Genomic DNA, 12500 nt, shown 5'->3' on the forward strand with positions numbered 1-12500 from the left:
ATAAATAAAGAGTTTGGATACACATCATGTCCGATACAACCCCCGATATTTATTGTACCATGAAAGCTTTTGTATCTAGAGCCTTTACCCAGTTACAAACGAATATATCAGGGTTTAGGACTGTGAATTTTGTGTTCATTTCTGGTGTTTTTCTGTTGTTTTCAGTAGTATTAAGTTGTTTTCTGTTGTACTTCTGGTGATTTATGTTGTATTTCTGTTGTTTTTGTAGTATTTGTTTTCTTTTGTATTCTGTTGTTTTTCTGTTGTTTTCTGTTGTATTTCTGTTGTTTTTTTAGTGAGGCTGTGGCAGAATAGGTAGAGAGGCGGCCTGCAGTCCTAATGGACCTAGGTTCGAATCCCGGCTAGTACAGGGAACAGTTTAAGGATTTGAATTTCATGAAAAGCAGACTTTTCTGATCTACCAAATGATCCGCCGACATGTTGTGAAAGTACCCCCGCTAGTACCAGTACACCAGTCCTGTATGAGACAGCCTTAGCATGTATTCAATGTGGATGATAGGTGTTAGCGCCGAAGTGGTGACATGTCGAGATATACTAGGATTACTGGGCCCCAAGGAGGACTACTGGGACTTGGTAATAGGCCCTGAAACCTTTGCTTAGAGTCGGACGCGTAAAAAAAAAAAAAAAGTTCCCTGTTGTATTTGTTGTTTTCTGTTGTATTTCTGTTCTTCTCTGTTGTATTGTGTTATTTCTGTTATTTTCTGTTGTTTCCTGTTTAGTCGTTTCTTTTTTCCTTTTTTCGTTTTTACCTAATCAGCGTTTTTGGTTGGCAATTTCTGAAACTTGTAGAGACGCATTAAAAACATAGAATCCACCGAACTTATTGAACTTATATTTGCCACGCTCCAATAATTATGTAAAGCAAATAGTTTCTGGGAATGTAAATACCTCCAGCATGAAAGACCTTATTTAGAGCCAGATTTAGTTATGTCATTTTTCCTGTCAGAATGAAGAAAATTAATGCCTGAACACTGGTATATAAAAGTGGCTTACTGATTGCTCTCACTTGACGAGAGAGAGAGAGAGGGAGAGAGAGAGGGGGGGGAGACAGACACTTACTTGACGAAAGAGAGAGAGAGAGAGAGAGAGAGAGAGGGGGGGGAGACAGACACATTTCATTATATTTTTCAGCTCATATCCTCAGGACGAGTGTAATAACGCAATATCCAGAAAATGTTTTGTGTTTAATATACTCATACTTAATAATGGACTGTGTTATAAAGCCGTATTTCTTTTAGTGGTTCCATTTTACTATACTGTCTTATAACTTGGCCTGAAATTGCCATCTCTCCATCTGCAGTGCCAAGTTGTAATACTAGACTGGTACTAGAATATGATGCTAGTCATGAGGAAGTGCTGTGAAAAGTATATAGAGCCATAGTTTTGTCTTTTTCTGCCAAAGATCCTCGTGAAATATGCAACAAAAGGACGAAAGTCTTGGCCAAGTTAGTTTAAAAGACCTATAGTATTTTTCTCTCGTTAAGGGCAGAAAATTAATTCGCCGTAATCCTTCCATTGCGAGACTCATACTTACCATCCCTAACACCTCTTCCTTAGCGATTGATTCTTCACATGACACCTGAATATCTTCGATTATCTTATTTTTGGAAGCTGTCGAAATGAAAACGATGTAAATAGCGTACACGAAAATGTTTAGGTGTGATGAGCAAAATAAGTCACTGAGAAAAGTGTGCAACGAAGCCCCCTGTTCCAGATTAAATACGTCCCTGAGCCCTTTTAAAATCCCCCAAGTTAATTTGTGGCAGCGAATAAAATTAAGAGGGAAAGTTTTGGTGTAATTTAGTGATATTAACCTGGGAACGGGACTGGAAAATGTGGTGTAGGAAAAGAATTTATGTTTTATTTTATGTCCCCACCAGCACTTCCTCGTTTTCTATTCATTTCGCATTTCGTGAAGACTGGGTACTTGACTTTAGTGGTAGTGGTGGTTGCAGTAGTAGTAGTTAGAGGAGGAGAGGACAGGGGGAAGAGGGCGAGTAGTAGTAGTAATGGGAGGAGAGGAGGAGGAGGAGGAGGAGGAGGAGGAGGAGGAGGAGGAAAATATGACGGAAGGAGACGATGAAGGAAGACAAGTGAAGGAGGGAGAGGAGGAGGACGTGATGAAGGCGGAGGAGGAGGAAGCTGGGTTAGAAAAACAATCATATAATAGAAAAATAAAAAAAATAAATAGTCACCATCATCACCACCATCATCACCATCATCATCATCGATCATCATTTCCTCTCTGTTCTCATTACCATTATGCCACATCCACTACCGGGTTGATGCATTCATGTTTAGTGAAATGTGGGATTGAAGGCGTCGATGATGATGATGATATACATGGGTACATTAGTTGTTACTTTTTATTTTAATTCTGTGTGTTTACTTATCAACATTTCGTTATCATCATCATCATCATCATCATCTTCATCATCATCATCATCAAACGTATTCCTACCATTATTTATCAAGTAATTACGGTATATCTTATTCTTTCCATCCCCAAAAGACTATTCATCTTTAGAGAGAGCCCTCATAGTGGGTACAGATAAGGAAAATATTCTCTCTCTCTCTCTCTCTCTCTCTCTCTCTCTCTCTCTCTCTCTCTCTCTCAGGGAAGGCAAAAAAAAAAAAAAAAAAAAAAAATGGAGAGCCCGGCCTCTGTGTTCTCGAGAGAAAAAATGTAGGCAGTCTAATCGGGTTTGGTCCAGTACTCGTTCTCTTGTGGAATTTAAGGTGAATTGCAAGCGAGGCGAATTATTCTAAAAGCGGGACGAACAAAAGGAGGGGGTACGAATTCTCATGGCTCTGGTGAGATGCGTACGAGGGCAGAACTTAACTTTCTACACAGGCGTTTGTTTACATCCTCGTTTTCTTCGTAGTTTTTTTTTTTTTTCGGGTGCTTAGGTAAACCAGGACAGACTGAGGATTGGGCACTGAGCTGTATATTATGGAGAGGCCTTCTCATGGCTAGCACTACGTAGTTTGTGTAACCGCCACTAGGGTTCCAGGGCGGCGCTGATGTTTATGCACTACACGACGCCCACGCCTTTTGAAATCAGCATATGAATTCGGAAAATATAGTGCCCTGGCCCACTGCTTAGTTTATGTAAGCAACAGCGAAACAGAAACAGCAAGCTAAGAACAGTGATCCAACTGCATTGCCATGGTGGAGGCGACGAGTGCAAGTGTTTCAAAGTGGCGGCCAAAGTTACACGCTCGCTGCAGAGATAACCTCCCCATATCATAGAGCTCAGTGGGATGGGGTAAAAAGAAAAAGATATAGGTGATGTAGATAGGGAAAAAATTGCTGTGATAAAAAGATATAGATGGAAAATGAAGAAGAAAATACACAAATTGAGGCTGATAGGAATAGGGGTTGCGATAAAGAAAGACAGATGTTAGGATTGAGAGAGAAAAGGGTACTAGATAAGTAGATAGATGGACAGATAGATACACAGATAGGTAGCCAGGCAGACATGGAGAGAGCAGTTGGGCTGATGGGTATGTAAATGAACGGATTACATATTAAGTACGCGTACAAAGGAATGGACATTAATAATTACAGACATCTCAATAAGACATTTGTGAGAAATACAAACACACACACACACACACACACACACACACACACACACACACACACACACACACACACACACACACACAGAGTCCTCAAATAATCACCTGTTCATCATCCAGTAAGAGATCAATATATTACTACTTAAAGTCACAATAATATAATTTCCAGTCAAAAGGCTTCAGTTATTCACTGATATCTTTTTACACTGACGGCGATACCCTGGGACGGTACAGGTGGAAATAATATATAAAATTTGTTAACGCCTTCAATACACACCTTTAAGCAATCCTTGGTTGTCACGCCTCTGCTTCACATCAAGCCCTTCATAGCACCTGCCACTTGTCTTCCCTGGACCAGACACTCTCTCTCTCTCTCTCTCTCTCTCTCTCTCTCTCTCTCTCTCTCTCTCTCTCTCTCTTTCTCTTTCTCTCTCTCAGCACCAATGTAGTTATCTTCCAAAGCTTCTATTCTCTCTACTCACCAGCTTACTCCGCGAGTCACCCCTCAACAAACATGTTATTTTTAATACTATCTCCAGACTTCGTTACTCATAAGTATTCACAAATCTCTAAGGCGTTTGTCAAAGTTCCGTTCCCAACTAGCAAACAGAAAAACAAGAATAAAATGGAAAGAAACAAATCATGTGTCTGGTGCGATTGTATTTACATGGAAAATACGAGAAAGGCCCCTTCCCCTCCGCACATCCCTCGTGCTGTAACGTATGAGGGTGTGGGTGTGGGAGGAAGTCCATTGTGCACACCGACGCAGTAGTTGTGTGTGTGTGTGTGTGTGTGTGTGTGTGTGTGTGTGTGTGTGTGTGTGTGTGTGTGTCTGTGTGTTTGTGTGTGTGTGTGTCTGTGGAAAGAGAGAGAGAGAGAGAGAGAGAGATTCCCCACTCGGTACAAAGGGGTGATGAAGGGATAGTGTAGGGATGGTGAAGTGATGGTGTAGAGATGGTATACGAATGTTGGAGGGATTGTGTAGTGTTGGTGTAGGAATGAAGGGATGGTGGAGGGGATGATGGATGGCTGGTATAGGGATAGTGTAGGGATGATGGAGGGATGGTATAGGGATGGAGTATCAATCTGTATCCCCTCACCCCGCCACACGTCCGGAGCGTCCCACATGCGTCAATCCCTTGTCACTGAAAAGGGAGGGTGCGTCAAAGGGCCTAGCATACACACGCCTACACTCTTTCCTTTTATATGTTTTAGGTTTAGGTTTAAGTTTCTGTTAATTTTGAGTTAATAAATACTCACACCCACACACCTACGCCCACTCCCACTCTCACATCCACACTCATATCTGCGCTTTTACACTCACCCATATCCACCACTCGCACTCTCACACCTTCACACTCACACCCACACCCTCTTCTTCACACTCACACCCACACTCATACCTTCACACTCACGTCCACACTCATACCTTCACACTCACACTCACACCTTCATACTCACACCCAAACTTTCACACTCCATCCACACCTTCACACTCACACCCACATCCACATCCACACCCAAATACACCCACATCCACACCCACATCCACTTCTGCCTGTCTCTCTGGCAAGGTTACTATTCTTCCACACCCACACCCACACCAACGCCCTCACCCGCACACTCCTATCCCCACAGCCTTCACTTGTTCCCTGTCCGCCCCGAAATGCGAGTGCAGGGACATAAGCATCAGCTGCGAGGGACAAGAACTGACCCTTCTGCCCCAGGACATAGAGCCACAAATCTCCCGCTTGTGAGTATACCGCATATGCCTCTTTTGACTCCCTCTTCGCCTCCTACTCAGGTGTAATTTATTGTAGATGTCAGTTTTTATTTATTGTACTTTATTTATTTCGTTATTTTTTTGTGATAGTGTCAGTTGGGATATGTTCATTTCTTTTCACAGTGTCAGAGGGGATATTATATTTTCCTGTCAGTCAGGTGATTACCTTGTTTATTTTCAGGATATACGTAAATTTAGTGTTTATGGCATTTGTGATAATGTTCTTTTAAGAAAGGGATAGCCAATTAGATAAATTGCTGATTCCGTTATGATGTATGCATATTATACCCGTATTTAACGCGAAATATAAGATTATTATTATTATTATTATTATTATTATTATTATTGTTGTTGTTATTGTCATCATCATCATCATCATCATCATCATCATCATCATCATCATCATCATCATCATCATTGTTATTACTACTGTTACTACTGTAATCTTGGTTGGAAAAATATAAATTAGTAAATATCTTAAACCTGACCTACCGACAGTAGTTTTTTCATGCTGTGTGTGTGTGTGTGTGTGTGTGTGTGTGTGTGTGTGTGTGTGTGTGTGTGTGTTTCTGTATACATGTACGTCTCTGCCTGTATGTACGTTTATGTGTGTGCGTGTGCGTATAATGTTTTCAGCCATGTCCCTGTCGTCTTGATTGATCATGCATTCTTGGGTACATCGTGTGCGTGTGTGTGTGTGTGTGTGTGTGTGTGTGTGTGTGTGTGTGTGTGTGTGTGTGTGTGTTTGCGGTGTATGTTTCCCCATGTGTATGACTGCTGGTTCATGTGTATCTTCGTGTGTGCATATGTATGCCTTTCTGCACAGGGGGTGCGTGTGTAAGCATATGGATGTTCTTGCCCGAGTGTGGGAGCATGTCTGTGAATGCTTGTGTGTGCGTGTGCGTGCATGCCTTGAAGTGCTTCAACGAAATGCAGCTGTTCTCGTGTGTGTGTGTGTGTGTGTGTGTGTGTGTGTGTGTGTGTGTGTGTGTGTGTGTGTGTGTGTGTGTGTGTGTGTGTGTGTGTGTGTGTGTGTGTGTGTGTGTGTGTGTGTGTGTGTTAATAATTTATTTTGCCTGCAAGGCTACAAGATACACTGTGCGTGTGCGTGCATGCGTGCGTGTATTTGTGTGTGTTTGAGTGAGAGCATGCGTGTGCGTGGTTGAATACTATACCTCAGTATTTAATTCTGCATGCAGGTCTGCGGGGTACGCTGTGTGTGTGTGTGTGTGTGTGTGTGTGTGTGTGTGTGTGTGTGTGTGTGTGTGTGTGTGTGTGTGTGTGTGTGTGTTTATGTACACATTCACGCGTGTCAGTGTATGTACTTATGCTAACACACCCTCCTAACACACCTTCCTTACACACCCTCCTAACACATCTGGCAAACACACCTTCCTACCAAACCTACCTAACACACCCTCCTGGCGCACCTTCCTAACACATCTACCTAACACACTCCTCTCTACACACGCTCCTAACACATCTGCCTAACACATCCTCCTGACGCACCTTCCTAACACAGCTACCTAACACCTGCCTTAGCCTACACACCCTGCTAACACACCTGCCTAACACACCCGCTTCTATACATCCTCCAAACATCTGCTTCTATGCGTCATTCTAACACACCTTACCACACCTGCCGACAACACGTGCCTCAACACACCCTCATAACACACCTTACCACACCTACCTAACATACCTACCTAACACACCTGCCTCTACACACCCTCATAACACACCTTTGCACACCTGTCTCTACACATCCTCATAACACACCTTAGCACACCTGCCTAACACACCTGCTTCTACACACCTGCCGCAGCCACATGTCCGGCAATTACTTCAACCAGAGCCTGGGCCCAAACACTTTCACCCGCTACCCCCATATCGTCTACCTGTGAGTACTTAATTAGTCTACCTGTCTGCTTGATTAGTGCCTCTTTGTTTATGTACTTAGTCTACCTGTGGCCAATTTGTCTACCTTAGTCTACTGATGTTTTTTCTTCTACTAGTAATCTAACTAATCTAAGTTTGTGTTTAATTAGTCTACAGTTTTCCTTTGTTTACGAGTGATTACGTAATTAGTGTATCTCTGTGTCTGCGTAATTAACTTGTTTTATTTGTCTGCCTTTGCCTAAATTTGTTTGTCTTTTTTTTTCTATTTATCGAGAAGTGAGTACCTAGCTGATCTACCTGTGCCTGTTAAATTTATCTTTGTTTCATTTGTCTACCAGTCATTACCTATTTAGTTTACCTGTGTGTACCTAATTAGTCTACCTGTCTGTACCTAATTAGTCTACCTGTGTGTACCTAATTAGTCTACCTGTGTGTACCTAACTAGTCTACATGTGATTAAATGAGTCCACGTTTTGTTTAATTAATTTACCTGTGAATACCTACCATTTTTTTCTTTTTTAAATATTTTTGCAAGTAATTTCTACTTGTATTCTTTTTCAACTTATCAAATGCCCTCCTTTCATTGAGTTTAGACATCTACTTGCAATTTTCTCCTATTTCTTACGTCCGTCTCTCTCTTACTTTTTCCTGTTTTTCTACTACTTCTCACAACTACTTTTCACTTCTCGCACCTTTTCCAGACCTCCTTCTATTTCTCACGCACTTTTTACGCTCTCCTACTTTTTCCGCCTTTCTCCTCACGCACTTCTTACTTTTTCTTACCCCTTTCTCAATTTTTCAAACCATTTTTTTTTCTTACTCTTTTTCACCATTTCTTACCCTTTCTCACTTTTTCATACCCTTTTTCACTTTTTCTTACCCTTTCCCACTTTTATTACACTTTCCCGCTTTTTCTTGCCCTTTGTCACGTTTTCATACCCTTTCTCACTTTCTTACCTTTCCTCACCTTCTTACCTTTTTTCACTTTTTACCCTCTCACTTTTTCTCAACTTTTACTTACCTTTTCTTACATTTTCTCACTTTTTCTTGCCTTTTCCCGCCGGCAGTGACCTGAGCAACAATAGCCTGAGCCATCTAGCGGCGGGCACGTTCAACTCGCTGGCACGTCTACGTATTCTGGACCTGCGCCATAACCACCTCACCGCCTTCACCAACTCCACCTTCATCGGACTGGCTGCCTTGAGGACACTGTGAGTTTATGAGTGTGTTGGGGGTTTGGACGGGGTTTGTGTGTGTTGGAGGGGTTTGGAAGGGGTTTGTGAGTGTGTTGACGGTTTGGAAGGGGTTTGTGAGCGTTAGGGGTTTGGAAGGGGTTTGTGAGTGTGTTAGGGGTTTGGAAGGGGTTTGTGAGTGTGTTGCAGGTTTGGAAGGGGTTTGTGAGTGTGTTGGGGGTTTGGAAGGGGTTTGTGAGTGTGTTGGGGGTTTGGGAGGGGTTTGGGAGTGTGTTGGAGGTTTGGAAGGGGTTTGGGAGTGTGTTGGGGGAGGATTGTGGGGTGTTTTTGAGTTTGTTCGGGGAGATCGTGAGATGTCTGTGGGTTTGTGGGTTTGTGTGTGGAGGGGCCTTCATAAACTGCACCTCTATATATCAGTATTTATCTATCTTTGCCTTTCTGTCTACCTGCCTCTCTGTTTGTCTACCGTCTGACTTATTATCTCTATATCTATCTATCTATCTATCTATCTATCTATCACTCATTGTCCGTATCTATCTATCCATCTGTCTGTGTCTGTCCATGTGTTCATCTGTCTCTATTAATATTACTATCTGTCAGTGTCTAAGGTAATCGATATAATTATATTTGTTTTATTTGTGTGTGTGTGTGTGTGTGTGTGTGTGTGTGTGTGTGTGTGTGTGTGTACGCGCTCCATTATAACAATACAAACTTTGGTAATATGCAGATTTGTGAAATGCTTTAGGCTTTGTGTAGTTTGTTGGCTAATGGGGTGTCTGAGTCTGTGTGTGTGTTGCTGACTTTGATGCGCCGAGGTTCTTGGGGATTTGTGTTTTGCGAGTGGCTTTGCTGGGTTTGTGGAGTGGGAGTGGCTTGGCTTGGTTTGTGGATTGTTTGTTTTTGTGTACTGGGTGTGTGGAATAATTAAAAAAAAAATAATTTGGTTTACGCCAGGTATCCCAGAAGGGCTAAGGCGTTGCCCCTGGGTAGAGGACTTTTGGACTGAAGCATGTAGCATTTTATGACCGGATGCCCTTCCTGATGTCTACCAATGACCCTTGGGTGGATTCGATCCTCTGACCCTTCGGTCAGAGCGGAGCGCTCTAACCCACTGAGCCACGGCTGCTGTGTGGAATGGTAGTGAGTTTGCGGGTAGGTGTAGGTAGATAAACAAATAGGTAAATAGGTATAATAATAAATAAATAATTGATAAAGGATGTTCATGGGGTCGTTCCTGTGTGTGGAAAGCGATTGTGGATTAACGGGTGTGGGATTAATCTTTAGGTTTTAATCTCCCTATGTTGTCTGGGGAGTTATTATGTTTTTATTAGTGTGTGTGTGTGTGTGTGTGTGTGTGTGTGTGTGTGTGTCGAAGGATAAGAGTGGGGATTAATTTGTGGCTAAAAGTTGTCAAAGAAATATTAGTTCTTAAAATCTCTCTCTCTCTCTCTCTCTCTCTCTCTCTCTCCTCCTCCTCCTCCTCCTCCTCCTCCTCCTCCTCCTCCTCCTCCTCCTTCTACTCCTCCTCCTCCTCTTCTCTTCTCTTCTTTTCTCTTATTCAAGTCTGGTATTCTGTGCCTCACAAATTCCTAACACGTGTGCATATACTGAGATACTGAAATATGGGTCGTTTAACCCCTAGACTTTATTACATTTCTGTGTATTTGAATGTGGGTTTCGTATTCCGTAGACTTTATTGCCTCTCTCTCTCTCTCTCTCTCTCTCTCTCTCTCTCTCTCTCTCTCTCTCTGTCTGTCTGTCTCTCTCTCTCTCTCATGATCATCCATAACCCTGCATCTTGTTCAAGTTTCTATCACCAAGCTAGAGTAAAAATATGAAATTCTATATTCTCTCCCAATCTTTTAATTTCTGATGCTCAAATATTTTCCTGAGTATAGTAAAATCTCGCAGACATCAACCGAAAGAAAATGAAAAGCAGACGACTCACAGGTGAAACGTAAAACTTTCCTTCACTGCAGGTAATGTTAGTGTTGGGAAGCGGGTAAGAAATTCTCCTCTCGTGTGGGTGAGGTGGTTTAGGTGTGAAGAATGAGGTGGATGGCGGAATGAGGGTGGAGTGTGGGGTGGGGTGGTCACTGCATTGCTCTTGGTGGAAATGCGCCAGGACTGAAGATTTATGGTGCACTGGAAGACGTCTTTATTAGTTCAACCTTTACTTTACTTGCCCATTTTAGTTCCTTATTTATTTATTTTCTTATATATTTATTTATCTACTTCTTATACTACCAACTGGTGATTTTATGAAGATTTATATGGATTGTACTGAAGAGGTTGGTGAAGGCTTTATTTAACCTCATTCTTTATTTTTTATTTATTTACTTATTCAGTCATTAATTCATTTACTCTTTCTTATACTGTCAGCAATTGATTTTCTGAAGCCTAAGGTAATTTATACTGAAGAGGTAAATGAAGGCTCAATCTAACCTCCCCATGTCGAAAAGTCTCTCCCTAGCCAAGTAGTATTTGCTAATGGAGGGAACAATACAGAAAAAAAAGAAAAAACACCTCTGACTGAACGTGTTTACAAATTCGCTCTTCGTGTCGATCATGAAAACCAGGTGGGGAATAACGTGTGTGTGTGTGTGTGTGTGTGTGTGTGTGTGTGTGTGTGTGTGTGTGTGAAAAATGGCGTGCGGTTCTGAAGATGCATGATAGTTTTCTGATTCTTCTATTACTCTAGTGAGAAATACACACATCACCGAGAAATTCAGGGTTCAGATATCCTCGCTCTAGTAATTTAAGTGAGGGGAGGTTCAGCGTGGTATATGGTAGATTTTAAGATATCGGGACATGTTTGGACATTTTTGGCTTCAGTTTCGTATATGGGGAAAAAATTTGGTGCCATCGTGAGAGTGAGAGACGATGTTTCTTCTGATTTATTACTTAATGTATTTTGGTGCATCCCTGATTTTATTTTTCTTTAATTCTTGGTTTAGTTTGAGTTTATATCTCAGTTGTATTGACTTTGTTTTTTAAATCGCAGTTTGTCAGTATATCCGCCATTTCTCTCTCTCTCTCTCTCTCTCTCTCTCTCTCTCTCTCTCACACACACACACACACACACACACACACACACACACACATCATCAAAAGTTTTCATGAGTCTTGAAGCCTGAAATACTCTCCTTTCAAGACGGTATATCCCTTCCATTTCTCCTCCACTCATCTTTTACTTCTTTTTCTATATATTTTCAATTTCCAGTTTTTCCGTTGCTGATTTCTCCTCGGCTGTTTTTTTTTTTTTTTTATTCTTTATCATGTGTTGTCTCCATTATCATCATCATCGTCATCATCATCATTATCATTATCATTATCATCATCATCATCATCATCATCATCATCATCATCATTAGCATCATTATCATTTCCATCATTTTTTTTCCTTTTGCATGTTTTCGTTTGTATTTTGTGTGCTTGATATTGATTTCGGTAGTTTCCATCTAGTCTCTCGTAGTCGCTTTTCAGTACTGTATATTTCATCAACCCTTGCCTTAATCTAATATTTTTCACATTCGATAATTTTTCCACACCTGTTGTATCAAAATTTTAACTTCCATTGCAATCTATATCCATCAATTTTTACAGAATCCAAATCTTCTTTCTCCCTGTTATTTATATTTGTTGTACCTTTTACTGTATTCCTCTGTATCAACTTCACTGTATTTTTTTTTTTTTTGGTGATATCCCTTTTTCGCAGTCATTCTTTGTAATTTTCCAGACTGAGCTTCGGGAAATGTATCACGCGCTTCTATTTTTGATTTACCAGTATTTTTCCATTTTGTCATCATAAGTAAAAAGGCCTTGAACGTTTAATAAGAAGTCATGGATATTTTCATGGTTTTGACAATATAACTTTTCCTTCTTTGGGTAAATTTTGAGTGTTCTTTGATGTGTCACAAAGTTTTCTCCGGAGTTCATGAGGTGGGTAGTGAAATGTGGGTTCTTTTGTCCCAAGACTTTATTGACCTATTCTTGGGGACTGTAGAGAGAGACAGACG

At 41.3% G+C, this 12500-nt stretch overlaps 1 protein-coding gene across 1 annotated transcript in view; it reads left to right on the forward strand.

Moving 5' to 3' along the window:
- Positions 1 to 12500, forward strand: part of LOC145414178 (G-protein coupled receptor GRL101-like) — a 124881-nt gene that overhangs the window by 62548 nt on the left and 49833 nt on the right. Inside the window, exons 14-16 of the mRNA XM_080283744.1 lie at positions 5245 to 5359; positions 7215 to 7289; positions 8356 to 8499. Coding sequence (XP_080139870.1) covers positions 5245 to 5359; positions 7215 to 7289; positions 8356 to 8499 — 334 coding nt within the window. The remainder of the gene's footprint in view (positions 1 to 5244; positions 5360 to 7214; positions 7290 to 8355; positions 8500 to 12500) is intronic.

This window comes from Coenobita brevimanus, chromosome 98, assembly GCF_032717465.1.
Source record: "Coenobita brevimanus isolate Jiangsu-jjx chromosome 98, ASM3271746v2, whole genome shotgun sequence".
NCBI lineage: Eukaryota > Metazoa > Arthropoda > Malacostraca > Decapoda > Coenobitidae > Coenobita > Coenobita brevimanus.